General features: G+C 28.8%; 1 protein-coding gene across 5 annotated transcripts in view; it reads right to left on the bottom strand.

Moving 5' to 3' along the window:
- Positions 1–25,302, bottom strand: part of LOC126742702 (zwei Ig domain protein zig-8-like) — a 389,553-nt gene that overhangs the window by 45,767 nt on the left and 318,484 nt on the right. For 3 of the 5 annotated variants that reach the window (XM_050449474.1, XM_050449475.1, XM_050449478.1), the window contains one exon: positions 12,729–12,855. In XM_050449474.1, the coding sequence (XP_050305431.1) occupies positions 12,729–12,855 (127 nt within the window). The remainder of the gene's footprint in view (positions 1–12,728; positions 12,856–25,302) is intronic. The other 2 variants (XM_050449476.1, XM_050449477.1) reach the window with 1 other exon arrangement.

Here is a 25,302-nt window from a genome sequence, read left to right as displayed (position 1 = left end):
TAGCACATCTGGAGAAGAACACAATTTATTTCTATCAAGAGGGTAAATCCCAATCCCGGATGGTTTGCTTTCTTTTATTAGTTTGATAGATATTGAATTCATGTTCATGATCGATGTGTATTATTTATGTAATATTAAGTAAATTGAATAATTATTCTAATTCGCTATTTGTTCTGATTATGTAATATTTTTCTGGATAAAATCTGTTTTGGATCTTTTATGCCATCGGATTTAATTAATTGTAACCCTCAAAAAGTAAGGCAGTCTTTCAAAGTTATATGGGTCCTAAAGGAAGTTTTGGAACAATAGTTAATTTACGATATCACCAGTCGTACAAGAACATAGTGTCCTATGTTAGCACCAGTCTAAATTCGACACCAATTAATAAACATTTATTTTTAAAGTTTTATATATCAGCTTGCAAAATAGATTTAAAAGTATTCCCTTAATTGCCTTGATCGAATTATTAAATTTTATTACAGAATAAACGTGTATCGAAGTTTATAACTAAGGGCTTACAAGGTAGCGATAGGCAATTCATTCGTGTTATTAAGAAAAATATTTACAATGTCAATAAAAATATAATCATTTAAATTATATTAAGTTGTGTGCATCATCGTATTGTCCTTTTAGCCAAAGATTTTGACTCTGTGTGGAAGTGTGGAGCAATTATAGTACACTCGTTGGCATTGGTAATTTTGTGATTTTCGTTTGGCTTTATTATGTTATATAATTAGTATATTACAATAAAACTTGTACTTACATTAAAATTAAATTTAACTGGTTGTTAACAGTAGTCCCCAGAAATGCAGTAGTAATAATAATCTTAAATTTGGCATGCAAGGTGCTGCTGGTGAGATTACTTCTAGCCCAGTTTTTATTAAAACAAAATTTTATTAAGTTGGCTTTTATATTTGTAGCTATAGTAGCAATATTTAACATTTTTTGATGTATGTAATTATAACATTATGTTAATACAACGTGCCATTACATCTGACTTTTATAATTTTTTGAAAGGCTTTCAATCTGTCTAAACATGGTCAATTCTGAAAGCCCTAGATAGTGCAAGGGTTGATTCTAGATATTAAAATCTTATCAAACACATCTGCAAGAATTCATTTAAATCAAGATAGATGAAATAATAGCCAATTAAACACGATTCTACTATTCACGAAAATAAAGGGATACAAGCTCTTAAGCTGGTTAAACTGGCATTTTAAGGGCACTGAAATCGATGGAGTATATCTAAGCTAGCTGTATTTTGCAAGAACTTAGAACCGTAATACAAGAACTACGAATAAAATCTTCTAAATATCAGACATGGAATCTTACACTAACGTGCAGTAAATATGGAAAAAAACAAAAATAATGAGGCCTGAAAATATCATCATAGAAATAGAAAACAACATTTTATAAAACTTATTAGACTTTATATACCTAGGACCTAAAATCCTATTGGTTAAAGAAAATCAAAAAGCTGAAATACCTAGGAGAATAGGATTTAGTTGGGCTTCATTCAGCAAATTGTGAAATATCAGTAAATCAAAAACAAAAAGTACACTATCTTGCATATTACCCATTCTCCCATATGATTTCCAAGCAACGGCTATTACACACAAGTTTGCAAATATGCTTCAATCCACGCAACAAGTCATACTTTGAATGTATTTATGTGTAATAGGGTACAATCTTATATAACTTTAATTAAACTATAACTCATATAATTTTATATTTTTAATATTTTTTTTATTAATGAATTTAAATTAATACTCTAATGCTTTAGTCTACTTTAACATAATATAATGTCAGAGCTATTTTTTATAACCCTAAATTGCAATGAACTGTTCTACAAGTAAAAACTGCAAAAAAATAAAAAGTTTTCTTATCCTTTTCTCTTATTTCTCCATTTCATTTTAAATCATATTTTCTCAAGAAATTATACCTCACATCTGAAAACTGAACTTGGATTATCGTTATAAGATATTTTTATAAGATAGTATATTATTTACAAGATAGATACGAGGTCAAATTAAAAATATATTGATTTGATGGTATAAACATAATTAGAAGAGGTGTTTTATGGGTAAAGCATGGTCAATTGCTAAAGAAAACAATTTTTTTTCTAACCGATGCGATGTTTTAAATTATATTTAATTTATATTTAGGGCTCTACAATAGATAGAAAGAAATGGTGTTTGGAATATTTTTTGGGAAAATAATAAAATAATAGAAAATATTCTTGTGAATTCACTAATGCATAAGAATATATAAGTATAATGTTAGCGAGATTTTACAAATATACAAGCTTTTTTATCTCATAAATATTTAAATGAAATAATTTTATAAATAACGGCCAAAAATAAGCAAAAATAAAAAAGTTATCCTAAAAAACAAACTTAAATTTAAACTCGGAATTATTACTATAATACAGTACAAAATTTGTATATTTGATAAAAGTCCAATTTTTTTTGAAAATTATTGATATTTAATCGCATTTATGTTGTCCCAATTATTTTAGATTTTTTGTAGCATTTAGGCTATATTGGACGAATATTATATGGGCTTAAATAAATATTGTAACTTTTGTAAGAATTGAACTAAAAACAATTAATGAAAATTTTATACATAAAACCTTGAAATAAAGGAAACAAACAAAAAAATTGGAACTTAAGGAATTAAAATGCAGAAGCATAGTTTAATTATACTTGTCTCTAGTAAATAGGAATTTCTTAGACGTTTTAGTTCATAAATATTTTTCTTTGCCTAAAATTCAATATTGAAAAAAAATATAAAAATATAAATTCAAATTGTATACTGGCTTATTAGAGAAATGCAGCCATTTTTAGCCTGCAGATTTACAATAATCATTCTTTTATTTTTTTTTAGGGATTCAAATTTCTACACCTCGTAAGTTACGCTACTAAGAATCGCTACACGTTCCTGAGAAACTAGCGTAATTTTATTCTTTTCCTAAATAATTTTCAACACAACAATTATATCTAATAATAAAGAGATGTGTTATGCAAACACACTACAACCAGGTTTAGAATATTGTTAACAATATTGTTGATATACAATATGATTAACTTATAGAAAAAATACTAGGTTTAGAAATTGTATTAAATATTTGTAAATGTATTTATTTATCTTTTAGTCCGGTTAAAGGTATATTATAATACATATTTAATTTTGTTACCATCTGACTTAACCACAAAATAGACTATCTCTCGGGAGCCTTTATCCGCCACTATAGTATCTTCCAAGCTTTTTCCTCTTATCAAAGTAAGTACAAGACACAAGGAATAATTTAACTTATACTCTCATATGGCTGTTTACACAAGTTAAGTAATAATTCTGTATGATTGCGTGCTCATACATACTTCCATAACATCGTTACCTAGAAGATTCTCTTGTTAGGTAATATAGCTTTATTCCAAGAAATGCTCTGATTTAGATCCTTTACTTTATATTTGACAAAGTTTATTTAATCTTAATGTAAACAAAAAAAAAATTAAGACACAAATTCTGTTCTCGAATAATAACTGATGTAGAAAATTTAATGCAGCTAATTCAATATAAAGCAATTCGGGAATTGTCAGCATTAAGCTCCATTCTAATCTAAACCTAAACAGAACAAAGTGTTTAATTAAGAGGAGTGGCGCATTTCGCCGTTATTAGAAATTAAAATTGAATTTAGGACAGGAAAAGCGCAGAGAAGTTTTAATTAATGCTCGGAAATTCATATAGGGATTTATACTAAAGCGCAGTGAGTGTCCTTTTTGAGAACTGAGCTAGAGAAATGGATGTGCACTACGAGATTGGGAAATTATATTTAGTCATGTATGACATGACCGCAACTATTATTTATTTTTTCAATTAATAGAATAATTACCGCATATCTATGTAATAAATAGTCTTGAGGCCCTTTTCTTATCTATTTATAATTACAATGACTTTAGGGGCGTGGACTTATGAATTATCATAGTTTTTAAAATAATTTATTATACATATGTATTTGTTACAAAATAAATTTAATCATCATACAAAATCCAATTGACTCCAAATTTAATTCAATTTAAATTTAATAAGTTTTAATTATTTAATTAAATTTTTTAATAGAATCATAAAATTAATACACTTAAGTAATTTTAAAGACTCTTTGAACTGAAACAACAAAATGAAACATAACATTAAAACTAGCATACATTATTCATATAAATTTAATGTGATTGTAAACAATTAGTCATAAATCAATCAACAAAATAATTGAAATATGTGAAATAGCGGTTATAGGGAATCGTATGATACCTAACAAAATAAATATAATATTTATGATTGTAAGAATCAATTAAATTAACTTCATTCAACACTAAAGTGCCGGAATAATTATGAATTAATATAAATCAGATACCGGAGTTTAAATTATCATTATGATTATAGTAAATGGATTAAAACTAAATAAGTTAATTGTATTGATTCAGATATGCTGGTAATGTTATACAGGGAGAGCCATTTTAATAGACAATACACCCAAATTGCTCCAAGAATAAGCGAGATACAGAACAATTTTTTAAACCACAGTTATTCAGGTATAAAGTTATTAATTTTTTAAGGTCTATTTTGACCTCAAGGAGGAACTTTCGGGGCAATTTGCGTGCATATATTAAAATAGCCTACTCGACAAAACTGTGGTAGATGAATGTAGTCTAGTATATTTCGATAAATAATAAAACCACAAGCTACCATAATTATAAAAATTGATTGAGTCAAGAATAATCTATTTAGAAAAATTTAAGAATAAGTAAAATTTGTAGCATTTAAATAAATAATGTTTATTTTAAATTTTTTTACATTAAAATCACAAAATTATCTAATTATTAAATAATTTATTATAGTAGTAAAGGGATATTATTATAATCAGAATCACTTTAAAAATCATTGAAGTGATCCTAGATAATAATGAAATGAGAAGCAATTAAATACATTATTTTTATGCACTTAAAAATCCAAAAATTGAAGGTGTATTTTTTGAATATTTAACAGTCAGAATCTGCTAAATTAATAATATTAAGAATGGCTCTACTTCTGACGGTACCATTTTTAGCAAAATAGTAACAAACTAATGTATTATAATTCGTAACTTGTTCATGAAAAGAAGTCATTCTTCTTCAGAAAATGGTGAATTGCAGATGAGAATCTTTGGCAAGTACCTCCCTGATTGTGCTCAAGCTTTGTAATGTGAGTCAATAAATAAATATTTTTTAAGTAAATATAAATACAAATGTGGTATATATTTTAACAAATAACATATTTGAATTAACAGAAAGCTTTGACTTAAAAGATCATAATAACCATAATTGGTTTAGAATACCAAAACATTTTTTCCAGAGTTTGATCCTACATAAAATTTATATTAGCTTATTATTAGTTGCTTCGTCTGCTTATAATAAGTTTGTTATATTGTTGCTTGAAAGCAGCATATGATAATTTTTAAAGATTTTTCGGGAAAAAATCATGCATTTTAACAACATTATAGGAAAAACCAGCAGCGGTTTTGTGAAATGGTGGTGATAGCTTATCCTTATGTCTAATATTATTATTTTGAATATCTATCCTAAAAATTAGTCGGTTAAACAAATCGTTTGGGTATTTATTACAAACTATTTTGATATAGAAACATGCCTGATATAGTTCTTGCCTTTCCTCCATGTTTATATAGCCAGTTAGTTTCTGTGATTTTGTGGGAATTATGTTCAAACCTCCTGATGCTATAGATTATGCCTTTTTTTTTGTAGTCTTTGTTGATCTATATACGTGAGGCAGTTATTATAGACAACAATGGCATAATTAAAAATTGATAGATAAGTAGATCACACAGCATAATTTTTGTTTTCTGATAAATAAATTTCCATTGTTCTACAGCACTTTTAGTCTAATAAATTTCTTTTAATTGCATTCGGAAATATAAGTGTTATCTTAATGGACTATCAAAATAAACATCTAAATTACGAACATTATTTTTGATAGGTTACTAATTTATTAACTTATTAGGTTTATAGTTTAGGTTACTACGTTAATAATTTGAATTTTAGTCAGATCTACAGTAGCTTCAATATCGGGTCTTTTCCCAAACAGCATTATGCAAAATTTATTTGGATTGGACTTAAGAGAATAATCTAATTTAAAAAAGAAGAGTTTATATATATTATTTTATTCATAGTATTACAGCTCCGGGTAACATCGATTCTGTCGAAGGATAATTAAATTTGGTTAAATTTAAGTAACGTTATAAAGGATCATTTATTAGGATATTAGGATAAAAAGGATAAATGTGTGAATGGCATCTAAGAGTGGAGATAAAATTATCCTAGTAGGACCCCTTGCGAGATAGTTATAGGATATGAATATTATTCATCAAGCCTGATAGGCTGGGACCTATTTATCAAAAAGTCTTTAAAAAATTCGTTAATGCTGTCGAACAGCCATGACATTTTCTGAACCTGGATTGAATTTCAGAAAGTGAATTACTTATTTTCGTGTACTTTTTCAGCTGGAAATAATTTGTTTTGATAATTAATATCATTATAAATACGCTAATTGGTCGAAGATCTTTCATTTTCTTGGGGTAGAAAATTTTGGGAATACGAGTAATTAAAGCCATTTTCCAACATTCAGGAAAAAACGGATTATTTAATTAAAAACATAAGTTATAAAGGGTAATAAATATGGGCAATAAAGTTGAGACGTAAACTCACACCATCTATTCGCACTAATTTAGATTCTATTTGTTGTAATATTTGTAGGACTTCAAGTTCGGTTATTTTCCTGAGAAATAAATAAAATGGTACTATTGCATGTATATTGTATTGGTTTTTCGATAGAATATTTAATTTTTCATTTATTTTGCTTAGATCTTTGAGATGATTAGGAACTACACCTAAATTTTGAGGTGCTAAGAAAATTTAAGAATTGCCAGATATCTGACGTATGTTTAAATATATGCTCTAGAAATGCCTTTTCTTTTCTTTTAATTGTAACAGCTGTAAGATTTCGAATGCTTTTATAATAATCCCATTGAACATGGACTTTTAAGTTTTTAAAACGTGCATTCTTTCTAGTCTTGATTATCATACAAATAGTGTGCGTTATCTATTGCAAATTCTTTTTATAATTGTAGCTGTTTTTAAAGGCGCATGAATATAGGGTAGGATGTTAAGGTTGTGGTTAAACGAAGATATTTTTTATTAACGAGATCAAGATCTTATAAATTACGCCAAGGTATTGATGTAAGTGTGCGTTAATTAATGTGTAATTGATGATTTGGCTTTCACTTAAGGCAAAGCAAAATCGCAACATACTAAATCATGATTGGAAATATTGGGAAATGATATAGTTTTCTCAATTTAAATAATGAGTTTATCTTAAGCTATTGTTACAGTAATAAGTGTGTAAGTACTAGCTGTGGTTTTTGTGGGCTGAAAAAGCGCTTGAATCCAGAAGAGAGTTAAATTCGGCAACATCTATTTAAAAAAAGATTTACCATGTTGACATTTAAAGCTTCCGTAAATGCCACATAATTATATTTGGGACTAATTTTGACCATCTAATCTTTCAAAATTGCCGCCAAAAATTCATCCGACTTATAGGAATGTGGCTTGTATATTCAGATAAGGAGATCCATAACTGTTTTAACTGTAGTATGGTACTATTTATTAGAATCCGAGAGACCATTTTAATTTATAGAAAACAGACATGCCTTTCCTACCTTTTCTCAGAGATATTCCAAAAGATATCCAGAAATTTCCAAATCGACAAAGTCGATGTCGCTCCTCAGCCATATTTCACAAACACAACACACAGCGAACGAATATTTAAGTGAAAAATCTAAAGTGAAGAATTTTTAAAAAGGATTTATTTATAAATAATATAATAAGATAACTTGAAGAAAATTGTTTTATATCAAGATATATGAAATCTTATCCTTATAATTATGTATAGTCTCGGAAAGATATGCTCTATTTATAATATTCAACGACTACTGATCAATGATATAAACGTTATCGTATACTATGTCGTGAATTTTGGCAGTTCGCTTACATTTTTTATGCATATTGTTCAATTATTATGAAAAATAAAAATGGTACTCCGACTATTCCAAGCACTTTTAGCAATAGATCGCATTACGTTTTAACCCAGCGTCAGTGTGATGGGGTATGACATACCCTAGTAATTTTAAATTAAGCGCGATTTTCTAGTACACTGTAGGAGCGCGCCAAGCGCCTTAGTACCTTCCAATTATACTTCAGTCATCCTGTCCCCGCAGCAAAATCAGTGCTCCTGTTGATTCTGTAGCGACCACACGTCTTCAAAGTTGTCTGGGGTATCACATACCCCACCACACAGGTAAATTAATTTTTCAATACTCTATGAAATTGTTAGTTTTTTTAAGTGGGTGATATTTTAAATGTGTTTTATTGCATTTTTAGTAATGCGTGGCTTTGAAAAGGAGTAAGAGCGTCTTATTAAGTTATGGCAAGATTTAGACGAAGGAGAAGCGCCAATAGGTTCAGAAAGTGAAGGAGAAGAGGACTACGAAAGCGGAAGTGATCACTGCAGTGATAGCGAGTAAGACGCTATGATAGATGTAAATGATGGAGAGGGTGAAGAAGAAATTAACAACCTAAGCACGACTCAATCAGCACATGTGGAAGAGATCGAAGAAGAAAAAACGCAAGAAACAACAACCGAAAATGGAGGTAAGGCGAAACGAAATCTGCACTACATAGGAAAAGATGGGACCAAATGGGCTAAGGTATGCTACCCTAGAAATGTAAGGAGTCGTAGTGAAAATATTATAGTACATTTAGCAGGTGTTAAAACTAATGGCAAAAATGCAAAAACACCTTTAGAAAGCTTTGAGTTATTCATGGATAATAGTATGATTAACGATATTGTCAAGTGGACTAATAAAAAACTTGCAGAAAAGTCTTAGTTTTATAATAAAAATCATCAATACGTTGTAAAAGAGACCAGTTTGAATGAAATAAAGGCAGTAATTGGTCTTTTGTTTTTAGCAGGGAAATATAAATCGGCAGGATTAAATTCAGAAGTTCTCTTTTGTTCGGATGGTTCTGGAATAGAAAATTTCGTAGGACCATGTCATTACAAAGATTCACTATACTTCTTTCTTGTTTGAGATTTGATAATATTGAGAATAGAAATGAACGTGAAGCAACTGATAAATTAGCCGCTATTCGGGCAGTCTTTGAGCGCTTTTACAAAACAGTCAAAACAATTACACCCCAAGCGAGTATCTAACTATAGATGAAAAGCTAGAAGCATTTAGGGGACGCTGTGGATTTCGTCAATATATACCTAACAAGCCGGCAAGTTACGGTATTAACATTTTCGCTATGGTTGATGCAAGAACTTACTATATTTTGAATATGGAAGTATATATAGGTGCGCAACCTGAAGGACCCTATACAGTTAGTAATAAAACATTTGATGTCGTAAAGAGACTTGTCGCATCAATTTCAGGCTCAGGGAGAAACGTCACATTTGACAATTGGTTTACCAGCTTTGAAATATTACTGCATTTGTTAAAGGAACATAAGCTTACGGCCGTTGGTACAGTCAGAAAAAATAAGAACAGTTGCCTCCAACTTTTCTGGTCTCTAAGGGTCGTGACATTTTTTCCAGTAAATTCGGCTTTCAAAAAGATGTACGCTCACGTCGTACATACCAAACAAACAAAAAATTGTTTTAGTTATGTTCACTTTACATCACACTCCCGATATTGATGCGTCAACCGCAGAAAAGAAAAAGCTTGAAATTATAACTTTTTTTAATTTTAGCAAGTGTGGGGTGGATGTAGTAGATGAACTCTCTGCGTCCTATGATGTATCCCGTAATAGTAGGCATTGGCCACTCACTATATTTTATGCTCTATTGAATTGCGCGGGAATTAACTCTTTAGTCATATATAGAGCTAATACTCAAAATGAAATAAAGAGGAGAGTATTTTTGAGATCCATCAGGAAAACGCCAGAGATTTGCAAGAAGATGCACGATTTGTTTTTTTGTTTTTTTTTGTTTTTTTTTGCGTTCAGCATTCTTTTAATATATGTGAGAACTGCCAAAATTGTATTTCTGAGTAACCTGTTACTTTCTGTTTCATTCTGTACTAATATTTAAGGTTAAATTAATACTGTTTACTCCTAGAAACTATTATTTGGTTGAATATCTTAATTTAGAAAAAATACACTTTGTTTTTGACAATAGGTTCAATTTTTCGTGATATTTTTTTTTTTATTATTGTTACTTTTATTTTACTACTTATTCTTTATCTGATATGATGTATTAATATATTCCATCCAAAAAATCTACCTAAAACAACTAAATATTTTTAATTTTAAATTAATTTATTTGGGGAATCACATACCCCACCACGCTAAAAGAACAGATAAATGTCACCACACTGACGCCGGGTTAACCAGCGTTTGCCGTTTATTCTAGTTTATCTATATCTAAATAAATGCTTACAACTAAGTGATTATTTTTTAATTATTAACTAAAAATATAAAATATAAAGGTTATTCTTGCATATACAATAAATTTATTAAATAAGAGCAGATTGATCATAAAAAATTGTTATTAAAAACCGCAAAAGCAAAATAATAAGAAGGCATAAAAATATGTATAAAAATATTATAAAAATATGGTGCAAATAACGGATTGACTAAAAATAAAAAATTATATTTTAAAATTCGTGAAGTCCATATTGTCCATATCCAAAATAAAGTAACCATAATGTCTTATTTATTACTTATATAAATGGTTTTTTAAAAATAAATTCACGGGGACATATCATTAGTTTTACCGATGATACTGTTGTCTTATATGAAGGAGAGTCGTGAAAGTCGTAAAAACAATTATTTGAATTTGATTTTAACGAAATATATAAATGGTTTTAAATAAATAAATTAACACTAAATGAGCGCAAAATAAAATTTGGCCATTCTCAAATATCACGGCATTATGATGGATGGTCATTTAAGATAAGACCAACAGATAAACTATATAATTACAAAAACTAAATACCTTGTAAACAGAATTGCTCGTATTAAAACAATATTTAAAGTTGACAAGCCTAAAATAATTTATTATGCCCTAGTTCAATCTGTCTTAAAATACGGAATAGCTGGTTGGAGAAGTGCGAAAGACTTTTACCTTAAAAACTTAGATATAATTCAGAAATAGATTCTTAAAGTTCTCTAGAATAAAAATAAAACTCCGAGCAACTAGATCTTTGCTGAATCCAGGGTGTTGGATTTGCGACAATTATATTTCTTCAATATTGTTATGTGCAGTGCTAAAAACAAAATAATTCTCCGACCGGTTCAATATAATAGACCAACACGATACAATACTGACTGGTAGTGATTCCTTGTTCAAAAAAAGAAATTGGCCATAAATCTGCTTCTTACTTAGCAGCAAAATGTTGTAATTGCCTTCCAGAAACTCTAAAACTCTTAGTCAATAATAAGAGATTCTTTAAAAGAAGATTATAAGATTGGATTTTAAAAAAAGATGCAGGGCAAACATTGCATATGTTTTGTTAGTAGAAACATGCATAAAATAACGTCAACAACCACTAGGTATAAATGTGTTTGTAATGTATGTACTACATGTTTTGTGTCAGAATAAAATGTTACTAGCTCTAGTTAGTTAATTAGGTAAATTTTCCCTAACTTGCGTAGAACCCAGCAATGTAGAAGTTGTGAACAATATGAACGCTAAACTGAATGAGACTTTATACTCTATATGGACTTTACGATTTTTTTTTGTTTTTCTTGTCCTAACAAGCTTTACGGTTTTAGGGCATATTTATGTTTATTTATGTATTTATATTTATAATTATGTATTTGGCTGAATATGGATTTGAAATTATCGTAAATAAACAATATTATTATCATTATTATGCTTATATTAAATTTAATATATTTTTTCCTATACGTAATCAATGTACAAAGTTTTTTATTCCAAAGATTAAAAGGTTCTATTTATTGAATATCTTTTAAAAGTTCCGAAAATAATTAATATTTACCAGCTAGCAAAGGTATGGAAATCAAGATATTACCTAGCAATGAGAAATAACTTAAAGTCATAAGTTAAAAAGAAAGCAATACTGCTAACTATAGTTCGACCCAAATTGCTAAAACATACTACTTCTTGCATTGCCTATCTTAGCGGCAAATGCACTTAGGAAAGAAACTTGCCAGGCCGGTATACTTACACTTTTACTGTAGAAAATATAAAACATGCCTAATTGAAATTAAATTTTCCTTAATGCAATAAAAAACAGTTTTACATTTTTAAAATGAAAATAAAATAAGGTTATTTTATAACCAAGAAGCGTAACCCTTTTCATCCTCACTCTTTCGTTAAACAAACGGACAATTTGCATTTCAATTTACGTTATGCATAGCAAGAAGCCACCGTATTTTGAGAAAATTCAAGCTTTGGGCGTGAAAACAAATAATGTCAGGCAGGCTAGGATTAAATATCATCCCGATGTCCTTTGTTAGCTGAGCGGCTTTGCTCCATTTTCTTTTTCAAAGAAATTTTTGTTTTTATATTAGACTATAACCCTAAAGCCGCTTTTAGTGTTTATTTTTATTGGAAACGAACCACTTTAAAACAAATTAAATAATATGTGTACTTACCTACTACATTTAACTGTATAAAAATGCTTGTCGGTGGATGAGAAGATACTTGACATTCGTACAATCCAGCGTCTCTTTGTTGTACAAACTTGATTTGGAGCGTCCAGTCCTGGAAAGCAAGAAAAAACTAAAATGTGGCATTTTTTAAGCTGTAATGTAAACCAATAAATTTTAGAATAATTAAAAAATTAATATTTAAAGGCATTTAAAGAGTTCTGAGAAATATAAGGAAATATATAAAAAAACTTTATAAAAAATATAATATAATGGAAATCTGCCATGTTTTATGTTCATCTTTTCATCTGCTTTTTACTATTTTAAAATTGTATCTTTTGAACCATAGACGAACGAATTCGCAGTTCTCCAAGCGTAAGCGACGTTTTATCAGAATAAAGGAATAGAATATGTACATTATGAGCCCTGAAGCGGAAGCGAACACTTTTAAGCTTGAAAGTTGTATTTAAATAAAGGATGTCCAAGAATTACTGACACTCTTTAAGATGGTACTATACAACCATTTTTTTTTTATTAATATTTTTTTAATTTAATTGAAAGAAAAATATATCTATAAAAACAGTTTTTCACATTTGTTTATAAAAAGATTTAAGTAGTTTTTTATTAAAGAAAGGTTTTTGTTTTTTGATTTTTAAGGTAGTCAAGTTTTTAAGTCAAATATGAATTATTGTTCCAGATTGATAACTAAGTACGTATCTTATTTGGCTTTACGACAAAATTCAAATAAAAAACAATTTTTTTTTAGATATCCAAACAGGTCTATTTGCTCTTTGTTCTTAAAAATTCAAAGCATATAAAATAATATATTCAAATTATTATTAGATACTTTTAAATTCATTAAGATACCCAATGAAAAATAGAATTATTTAAATAAAATTTTTATATAAATCTATTTATTATCGTAAAATTAGGATAAAATTATGAATTATAAAAATATATATATATTTGCATTTTATTTATTAAAAGCGACAAAACAAAAATATTCCAATACAAGTAAAATCTATAAAAAGTTTTTTAAGATTTAAAGACCGGTAGGTCACGTACTTACTTTCGAAAAAAGCTACAGGCCATCCAAACTAATCCACTACAGAATCTATATCTCTAGAAATATCCCCGATTATATATAGCCACTATTTTTTATCTATTTGGTTTTCAACATATGGAGAATCGATTAAGTAAAAAATCTTGTTACGTAACTCGTGCCGTTATTTATATTTATTTGGCGCTCTGCGATCAATGTAGGGAAAGAAAAAAATAAAAAATAAGAAACTTGTTGTTGTGCCGATCTTTTTAAACCATATGAGTTTCAGATTTAAACTGGATTTAATAAACATGCAAATAAAAACTGATGAAGAGTACCGCTTTTTTGTTTTAATTATTAAAATCACCTGAATTTACAATCCTTTTACCACTAAAAACATCTGAAGAGGTTGAATATAAGTGAGTTGATATCTTTTGAATGTTTATTTTACAGGGGAACAACGGAAGCGAATTCGCAAAGCGAATTGAGAACGATCGAATCAAGATGTGAGAGATATGCTGATATACTGGATGATAGACAATATTAGAAAATAGTGGTAAATATATGAGAAACGTGTAACAGAAGAAGATTTGCAACAGGTATCAAATGAGATAGAAAATGCAGATGGTGACGCTGTTAAAAATTGTACAGTTGGATATGCTATATTAATATGTAAAAATACTGGATTGCGGTAAATCTACGAAAAATTTAATCTAAAGTTTCGTATGAACTGCACTTTTAAAACAAAATATCTAGTTTTACGTATATGATGTAATATGTAATAGATCTGCGACTATCAGAGATCAACAGAAGAGAGCAAAATTCGGTATGAAAAAACGGGCAAAAAAATGGTAGCATTGCCTTTGCAAAGACTTATATGCCTGTCAAAATAATCTAGTTAAAATTCGAGAGATAGGCTAACACTAAAAAATATTTTTCCTGTGTTTTAATAATAATGATTATAATAATAAAAAATATCCTTTATTTAGCAAAAAAAATAAGTAAATAGAAAAAGATACAAATATTTTAGATTAAAAGATCAACAGATCCAGATTTTTATACCATCGCTAGGAAAAATCTAAACTATCGCCTAAGAATACATACATTAAAATATATTTCCGCCTTTACCAAACTGGATATAAAATACTAAAGGTGTTATATACAAATTCATTGATTAAATATAACTTACATTTTCATTCGTATTTATAATATCGGTCTCACGGAAACGCGATCGTTTTATATAAGTATATTCATCACATCGCAATAGTAGCCAGCACTAGCGTCTCACATAATTTTTTTTTTGTTTCTTGCACCAAATAATGTCTGTATAAAAATATCTATTTGAAAGCCAAAGAGAGCCATATATCTTTGAGACTAAAGATATATGTTCTTTAAAATTAAGTTCTTTATCCATTTTTTATGTTTAGGACTTACATATCCAATTTTGAACAATTGGTATCTTTGCACTGCCTATTTTTAAAGTAGCATTATTGTTTAAAGCTAAAATGCTTTTTTTAATTGAAATAAACATGACAGTTGACTTGGAAGCATTAAGGCTTAAATGATGACTAGAAGACATTTTCTATATATAATATATGTCCTCGTTAATTAGAGTTTTAACTATTTAATAATTATATGGATTATTAGATAGATACAACTGGGTATCATCTGCCTACAAGTACTGCCTCAATAATTACATTGTAACAGGCAGTAAGCCCAATACTTACTCTTCCAAAATTTGGGAAAACAATTATTTAATATACATTTTTAATAATATGGCGAAGATATAAAATAATAAAAAAGCCACACAAATTGAATGGAGTTTTATTAATACTATCTACACCAGAAGCTTTAGTTTTAATTCAACAAAAATAGAAGGTATTCCATGATAGTCTACAGGCTGAAAGAAAATAAATTATCTGTACCAAGAGTCGTTTTCACATAAAAACTTATAATGTTATTTAAAGAACTAGTATAGTTAATAAAATATTTGTTAAAGTAATTAAGCGTCATGTATCTGGAATCTTTATTCTTTTAACTGGTAATATTTTTGTTGGAACTGTATTAATTTTAAAAATTTATTATGATAAAAACCCCTTTTTTCAGCCATAATTTCTTAGTTGCTTATAGTGATTCCTTCTTGATGGCAGTTTAAATTTTTTTAAATCAATTAATGTCTTATCTCTCGTTTTTGCACAAGTTTTACGTTTTTACTAATCCAGGGTGTGTGTTTTATTTTCTGTAATAATTTAAATTAATTTAACAGATGTTCCTCAAGTAATAAAATTAAATTATTATTCAAAAAGTTAATTTTATCATCAATAGATTCACATTCAAAAATAAGGTGACAACAAATAGCTTCCAAGTGACGTTGAAACTAAAGAAAATTAGGGTAAAAGTGGACAATAAGAATAGCTGTACAGTTCGTAAAAAAATCCCAAAATGATCCGAGAATGTGGCACTTATAAAACACATATATAAAATATTTTCATGACGAGTGAAAATAAGATCTATTATAAAGCTAGTATTATTTATTATATGTGTAGGATCAGTAATAATTTGCTTTAAATTAAAAGTTTCATATTCGAAATTAACTGACTCACTGGTTGAATTTTTAAGTTCTATACGCTATATAAGCCTATTAGCAGGTAATCGTATTAAATTAAAAAATTCTAATAATTTAAATAATTTTAAAATTCCAGAGAATGTAACAAATTAAAATTTGGTTCCCTATAAATTCTTCCAAATAGATGCTGTTCCCTACTAGAATTTACTTTGTTCACATGCTCTCTAAAAATACACGTTTTTCTACTGAAATAACCTGAACAGTCAAATCCTTTGTTAAAGATATCGCTATTTCTACAACTTACATCACAGCAATCCCTTCAAATTAATTCATAGTCATGGAGTTTAATAACACCTTTATCTATACCTCGATTCAACCATCTCTGAGTAATAGGAATAAGGTGAAAATATTTAGTGGCATAATTGCCAAAAAAGTCATGATTAGTCCATAGGACAATTATTTTTAGTTTCTTGCAGATAACTTTCTGACGTTATATGGCAAACACAACTATCTTTCAGCTTGATAAAGATAATCTCGCTAGCCATCCAAGCACATTTGTTGAAAAAAAACGCTTATCGCTTCATCCAACAGTCAAAGCCGTAAATTGTCATGGGACAAAATACTCCCATGTCTTTTGACAGTTTTCTGTTTTCATTGGTAAAACTCTTTGCAATTTTTAATTTCCTGGTCGGCAATCCCTATCTTTAGTTTATTATTAAATAAATTTATTATGATCGATATTTTTATCATTTTTACGCTTAAGACTTAGGTGTTGTGATATAGTTGAAATAGGTTTGCTTTAAGCAGTTATTAACTTTAACCCTTAACTACTAACCGCCGGGTCAAACTGACCCAAGGCATATTAGTTTTTTTGCGCCATCTAGTGCTTCATAGGAGAGGGAAGTGCGGCGAACGGAGTATTCTCATTCTGTCGACCGTTAATACGAATACTAAAGTTTGAAGTGTCTTAGTGGTTGCGTTGATATTTTTTTTCGGTCTAGTGGGTCAAATTGACCCGGGGATAGTAATACAGTAAGGATTTCGTTATACGATTTGATCGATATTTTATTGATTTTTATGACATTTTTGTCGATAAACACTTCATAATATATATATATATATATATATACTTTAGTTTTGTTTTTAGATTATGACACAAAGAGGACTGTCTGATGCCGAGTTATTCGAGATAGTTGCAGATAATAATTTTTGGGAAGATCTGAAGTATATAAATAAGCCTGAAGAAAATAGAACTACTTCAAATGATCCATCAACCAGCGGCACAAACGTTATTTACGACAGACAGATTGCATGTAACGTGATTTTTGACAATGGAGACGAAAGCGATAAGGACGAATGTGATTCTGAAGAATTCAGTGAACATGACAGCGATAGCGAAAATAAGTGGCAGCCAGATGATGAACCGTCAGTAAGAGTTATCATCGGAAAATGAATATAAAGATGAAGGACAAACAGTAAAGAAAACAAAATTGTGGTATGGAAAAGATAAAACTAAGTGGTGTCAGGTGCCCTTGCCTAGGGGAAAAACGAAAAGTACTAATATTATAAAAATACTTCCTGGTTTGAAAGGACCAGCTCGCCAGACCCCTCCCTCATTGGAGTTGGAATCTTGGAGACTTCTCATCACACACTCTATTCTTGAAAAGATTGTTGAACATACCAATGCAAAAATTAGAGCTATGCAAGGTCAGTATCAACTTTCAAGAAGCGAAAAATAGCAGATCATTATTTCGACCAGTTTTTATTCAAAAGACCGATAGAATTGAAATAGAGGCATTTTTAGGCCTTTTATATTTGCTGGGTTCTTTTAAATCCGGACACGAAGATCTACGATCTCTATGGGCTATCGACGGGACAGGTAGAGATATATTTTGTTGTACGATGTCTCTTGCGCGTTTTTCTTTCCTATTATGTTGCCTAAGATTCGACGATATGGTTACCAGGTGGGAGAGAATGAAAGTCGACAAACTGGCTGCAATATCTGAAATTTATAATGAATTTGTTGAAAACTCAATGATGTGTTACACGCCCTCTGAATTCTTAACCGTAGATGAAATGTTAGTTCCTTTTAGAGGGCGCTGCGGTTTTAGAATGTACATGCCTGCTAAGCCGGCGAAATACGGCATCAAGATTCAAATTTAAGCAGATTCCAAATCAAATTATATGATTTATTCTGAAATCTACTCCGGAAAATGCAGTGATCGGTCTAACTTGTCTATACCGACAGAAACAGTACCTCGTTTAGTTGGTTTTGAGGTTGGGACCAATAGAAACATAACGGGAGATAATTAGTACACATCAATGGAATTAACTGGTGAACTTCTCAATCGTAAGCTTACATATGTTGGCACAGTCAAGAAGAATAAAAGATTTGTTTCACCCGAATTCTTACCTTGCAAAAAACGTGAAGTAGAGTTCTCCATTTTCGGGTTTACCTCTACTCACACTATTGTGTCTCACGTTCCCAAAAAAAACAAATCCCTAATATTGTTGTCGACAATGCACAACGATAATGTTGTAGACGACTCATCAAAAAAGCCGGATATAGTGTTATTTTATAACGATACAAAAGCCGGTGTTGACGCACTAGACTGTGCAATATATGTGAGAATGAATGTGCAATATGTGCAATATATTCGACATCTCGCAGGACACGCCGATGGCCAATGGTTATTTTTCACATGATTTTGAACGTTTCTGCAATCAACAGCAGAGTTATCTATCAATTTGCTGCTGAAGGAAAATAAATTTGTAGATTAAATTTTCTAAAAAATCTTGGTCGTCAACTATGCGAACCCTATATGAGATCGAGAGTTTACAACAACAAAATACCACATAGGTTGAGAGAACTAACTGCAGATATACTTGGGGTTGTTATAGAAACGCATTCTGCTCTTTAGCAGGCTCAGGGTGCATCCAAGAGAAAGAGATGTGCTTTCTGCCCACCGAAAAAGGACCGCAAAACGAACACCTTCTGCGATTCCTGCAAAATATCAGTTTGCCAGCAATGTTCAAAAAAAATCTGCCCAAAGTGTGTTTAGGATATTTTGGCCAACAAAATTTGTTTATTAATGTTTATTTCATAATTTTTTATAAATAAAAATAAACAGTTTTTTATTTTTAAAATAAAAAGGTGGGTCATATTGACCCGCGGGTAGCTGTAATGTTTTACTATAGGGAGGATAGTAGTTAAGGGTTAATAAACGGTTTACCTTTATCACTGGCTCCCAAAAAAATTTGCGTTATGTTAATGCAAGCGCTATTTTGATACTAAAAAGTATAATTGCTATTGTGAGCAAGTACTATTAAACTCCAAGTGCCATATTAGTAGCTTTTGTAAGAACAAGTGATTTGTACATTCTATTTCAATATAACATTTGGTCATATCTCTTATTTTAGCTGTTTAAAAGTATTATTCATAAATTTATTGGTTTTAAATTTAAGAATATTTGCAACCCTTAAAACTATTAGTTTACTAAATCATAAGTTAGTCTTTAAATGTATTATCTTTTTTAGTAAATTATTTAACGTTTTATGATGGTTGTTTAAACGAAACAAAGGTATTAGGATCATTTTTAAAATTGCCGAAATATCACACGAAACATAATTTAATTTCGATGTTTGGTCATTTAGCTTGATTCATAACGCGTTGTGTGCGTTACTTTCGCTCACTGACCATTTTCGATGTTTGTGCGTGATAAATGTACTATTTGGATAACATAACCTTTTTTGACTATTGTTAATCCAACATTATTTATTTAATTTTTAACTAAAATTAACAAATAATTTATCTGCTTCAATTATAAAGAAATAAAACAAATTAAATAAATTAAATATAAATAAGCTGACCAAAAGCAGTTTTCTTTAGTTCTTGTAAATTTCTTTTAAAATATTAATTTGCTCTTTTTAATCTAGCTTTAGTTTACTCACAAAGTTTATAAATTTAATTTTGTCACTTTTTTTTAATATTAGGTAAATTGCAAACTACATAAATGGTTTAACTAAAAATAGTCATATAAATTCTTTTAAGCTCTAAATAATAATTTTTAGTCCCGACGTTATTCAAATCTAACACTATAACACACATAAATATAAATTAAGCCGCGGAAAATATACAATAAGTGAATTTTAATTGCTGAGTACATTTAAACGACTATAAAAGAATTAAAAGAAATAAACGCTCTTGCTGATTGTTCTCTGTGCTTTTTGGCTTCTAGCATCTATTTTTTTCCTTGTGCTTGATTTGTCTTTATCTGAAAAGTTAATTTATTAAAAAAAGAAAGTTAGCATGGAAAGTTAAATGATAAAGTTTGTCAGGAGACTCCGTAAGACGATAAGTAGAAGAACCACAGGTGGTATCTGCCGACATATGATTCTGCTTTTATTTACTAATATAATATTTTTAATAAATCTTACATCTTGTTTTAAAAAGTAATTTTTTACCTATAAAAGTGGAGTTTTCTTTCCTAATATTGCTGAAATAGACCCAAATTATCAATTTATAATATTTGAAATATTCATATGTCTAAGTGACTTGCAAAAATAGTTGGATATATCTCATTTGAACAATTTTAAAGCATTTAAATTTAATGTAACGAATATTATTTTTCCTGATAATTACTTTAATAATAAGTTAATTTATCAATTTATATATTGCAGGTTTAATTTAATTTACTATTAGCTTAAATTAAAATAAAAGCAATCAATTTATTTGTAATTGATAAAATTTGACTAATAAATATATAATTATATTCTGCCTATTTTATATCTCTGCGTATTAATTAAATGCTATTGATTTTATCATTTAATCCATTTACTAAAGTCTTACTGCTGTTTGCATTCTCTTTTATGTATTTGTTTTTTTTTAATATAGGATATTGTTTTTCATAATTAAACCACTGTAATTCATAAGCTGTTACTATGATAGATACGAATCATAACAACCGCTTATTTAAAAAATGTAATAAATTGCCAAATAGTGAGTAGTTAAAAGCGGAATACGAGAGGTGTAACAACTTGGTAAATCATCAAAACGGAAAAAAAAGATTTTATATCCTCCCAAATAGCTAATCATAAAAACAAAAGCTTATGGCATAGTGTCGCAAAATTGTATGGGAAAACGAACATAAAGTGGAAGAGATAAGTAAACTAAAAAAAGGAGATTGTGAAAATATTTATAAGAATGCTAATTCTCAAAAATTTTAATATTTTTTTTGGTGGAATTAGTCTACGTCCTAAGTTAAAATTAAATTCGAATGATAGTCCTGAAGAACAAGATTTTAAAGAAAAATCGATATTTTTTTAAACTAGTGTTTAAGAAGTTATCATAAAAAGCTGCATAGGGCCAGGTCAAGATAACATTTACCCTAAATTACTAAAAAACATTTTAAAACACTTTTTAAAATCTCTACTTGTAATAATTAAATTATGTTTTAATACGGGTATTTTTCCAGATGTTTTTCCTATAGTTAATATTATACCGATCCAGAAGTCGATATCTTTGGAGGATATTAACAATTTTTCTCTCAGCTATGTATATTGAATCAGTATAACAAAAATTACTAAAAAAATATTAAAACAACATATTGTTAAATATCTTAATAAATATAAAATTTTGTCCTCAATCCAGTTTGGTTTTTAAGAAAAAAAATTTACCAAAGACGCGAACATAATTAACACCCTATTTATGTGAGCCTATAGCCCCATAAAAAAAAGTCTAGAGGTGTCAAATCTGGCAAGCCGGCCATTCGACAGGTCCTCGATGACTATTTGAAGAAAAAGGTGTATAAAACTGAACCTGATTCAGTATTGGATTTACGACAGACAATAACGAATATTTGTAGAAATATCGATGTTAGTGCATTTGAAAATGTTCGGTGTGAAATTTCGGACTGTTCGTGTATCAAGTTCAAGGCAACCATTTCCAGCATCTTCTCAATTGAACTCAAAGTATTTATTCGATATATTAAGTTAAATGTTAATTTATTCAGGTAATTGTAATTGTATCACCATTTTGTTGTAAGTAAAGATATTAAATTTATATTCTAGGGTTTTAAAGTACTTAGCACGAGCTTCAAAATGATGTACAAGTCTACCCTTTCCATTTAATTTTTTTTCCAAGATGAGGCTCAACAGTCATGTTGAAATTTTCATCTGTCAATTTTCATTAAAACATAGTGTTCATTCGTCAATTGTATTTGCAATATTTTGAATTGATCCGTTCAAAAAATAAAGAAAAAGGGGACATTAAAGAAAAGCACTGTAAACATATATAAATAAAACAGAAATAATTTTACAAATATATACTATATAACCCGAAGATAAAAAAAACGAAAATCAATAAATTCATTTCAAATTTTTATTATTTGACTAGAACATGTTTATTCAATTTTTGTGTGCCGTCCAGTTCTGGCGGAAAAAAACTTATTTCCATTTAATTAAACAATGTTTTTTCTAAGATTTTACAATTTTTTTTTTTAAATTTTTAATTTTGGATTTATTAAGAATACTATAAAGTACTTATATTGATATATTTAATAAATCTTAGTTTTTAAAATAAAAAAAATAAACATTTGGGTCTTGTGAAACTAAGTATCTAATAATATTAATATTTCCCTATAAATTTATTTTAATCTAATATGTTCGTAATTAATAGATTTTTACTTTTACCCCCTAATATTCTTTTATATAGTAGCTGTTTGCAGTTTTAAAATTATTAGACTTTTCATATCTTTATTAGTAAAAGAAAATAAAATAATTCACATTTAGAGATAAAAATTGAGCTATATCAAAGAAATAGTTAGTCAGGATATTTTATAAATTAGAGGGCAGAAAAAGGAAGGAAAGGAATTTCCGACACGTATTTCTGTTTATTGGCTTCTTCAAAGAAACGCAACAAAGGAAAGAAGAATTTTCTTTTTAAACATACTTAATTTTCCTAAGCTTTAAGAATATCCCCACTATTAATTTTTTTTAAATGTTGTTACGTTCCAGTCTATCGATGTTCCAAGTTTTGGTTATTTTCAGTTTCGTGTTTGTGACCCAATATCTTCAATATTGCGGAGGGTTGTTGAGTGGGGTCAGAAATAAAACAGAAACGTGTTTACCTAAATGTCGACGTTTCGACTTATATTAAGTTATCCTCAGGATACTAAAATGAATTCAATTTCAAATGACTTTAAGCATTTCAAATACATAAAAAACACTAGTAAAATACATGTTTTTTACGTGTACAAAAATTAAAACAAAAAAAACAAAAACCACGACACAGTTAAAATTACATTCAGGTACAAATTTTTCCGTTAAAATTTTTTTTTTAGGATTAGTAGATAAGGAAGATGTATGTACCTATACGTTCAAAACCAGAAACTTAATTTTTTGAATACACTGTGAGATCTAAATTTGGGACATACACTCTTTGACAAAAATAAAATTTTTATGTTTTAGTTTTATTTTTTTGGTAATAAATTAATTAAATTATAGTAACTTGCACTCAGATCATTGGTGTCTTGTTTTTTGTTAATACTTTCTTTGTACTTTTTTATATTAATCAATTCTAGTAAAGTTCTTTTTTTATAATTTGATTCTCTACCAATGATCCGAGTGCTGTTAAAATCAAATTGGTGTTGTTGGTTGAAGGAGTATTCTGCTAGAGCAGTCTTCCCAGATGCTGTGTAGTTCGTTGGTTTTACACTTCTTTCGTGTTCGCTAATTCTGGTTTTTAAGTACCTACTCGTTTGACCCACATACAGACCTTGACAATCAGAACAGGGTATTTTATAAACCACGCCACTTTGTAACTCATTTGGTGTTTTATCTTTGAGTTTTGAGAAGCATTTGTTAATGGTATTTCCATTTTTGAATGCTATTTTGACTTCATCATCAGAAACAACTCCTGTTAGTTTCAGACAAACCTTTGACATAAGGAATTTTTGCAAATTTATGATTTTGTTTAATAGTTTATGAAGAAAATTGTTTTTTAGTAAAATATCTTTAATTTTGTTAACATTTTTTTGATGAAAACTGGAATGAGATAAGGCTATTGCGCGGGATTTTAGGTTCCTAATTGTGTTTAATTTTTGTTTAAATGAGTGATTTGATTGGTAGTTAAGAAATCTCTCAGAGAAAGTGGGTTTGTAATACCAATCAGTGATGATTGTATTATCTTCTGTTCTGATTAATAGAATATCTAGAAATGGAAGTTTGTTATTTGTTTCACACTCTATAGTGAACTGTAATTTAAAGTGGAAGCTGTTAAATGTACTTTTTATGTTTTCTATTTTAGTTTTTGGAATACACGTGGCAATGTCATCAGCGAATCTTTTAAAAAATGGTAACCTAAATTTTATTTTCCCCATGCAATATTTCTGTAATTCTGACATAACTAGATCAGAACATATAGGTGATCAATTACAAACTCTTAAAGACTTAAAAATTCTTCTAAAGGGATGTTACAGTGGTCTCTGATAAGGTGCCATTTATTTTGGACTATATTTTTAATTAAATCAGTTGATATGTTGGTAAATAAAGATATTACATACAATGATATTAGAATAAAGTCATTTGGAATTTTAAAATTTTGCAATTGCGTGACTACTTCAGTAGTCAAGGAGTCTTTTGTGCAGAATTGATCTTTTTCAAATGCTAAGCTAAGTAAATTTGCTAAATATTTACTGAGATTATATGTTGAGGAACCTATAAAACTTATAATTGTTCTTAGAGGAGTACTTTTATTGTGTATTTTTGGTAAAAAATAAATTTTTGGAGGCACTCCGTTATTGCATTTTAGTTTTCTAATTGGATCTTTTGAAAAGAAGTTTGATTTACACAAGTTTTCTAATAGTATATTAAGCTTGTTCTGAATAGAAGTAGTGGGGTCTTTGTTTAAAATTTGATAGGTATCTGTATTTGAGAAAAGAAGGTTTGATTTTTGTAGGTATTCTTCCTTGTCT

The sequence above is a fragment of the Anthonomus grandis genome, chromosome 12 (assembly GCF_022605725.1).
Source record: "Anthonomus grandis grandis chromosome 12, icAntGran1.3, whole genome shotgun sequence".
NCBI classification, from domain to species: Eukaryota; Metazoa; Arthropoda; class Insecta; order Coleoptera; family Curculionidae; genus Anthonomus; species Anthonomus grandis.
Note: the sequence above shows the minus strand (reverse complement) of the source record. Positions and strands in the feature narration are given on the sequence as shown.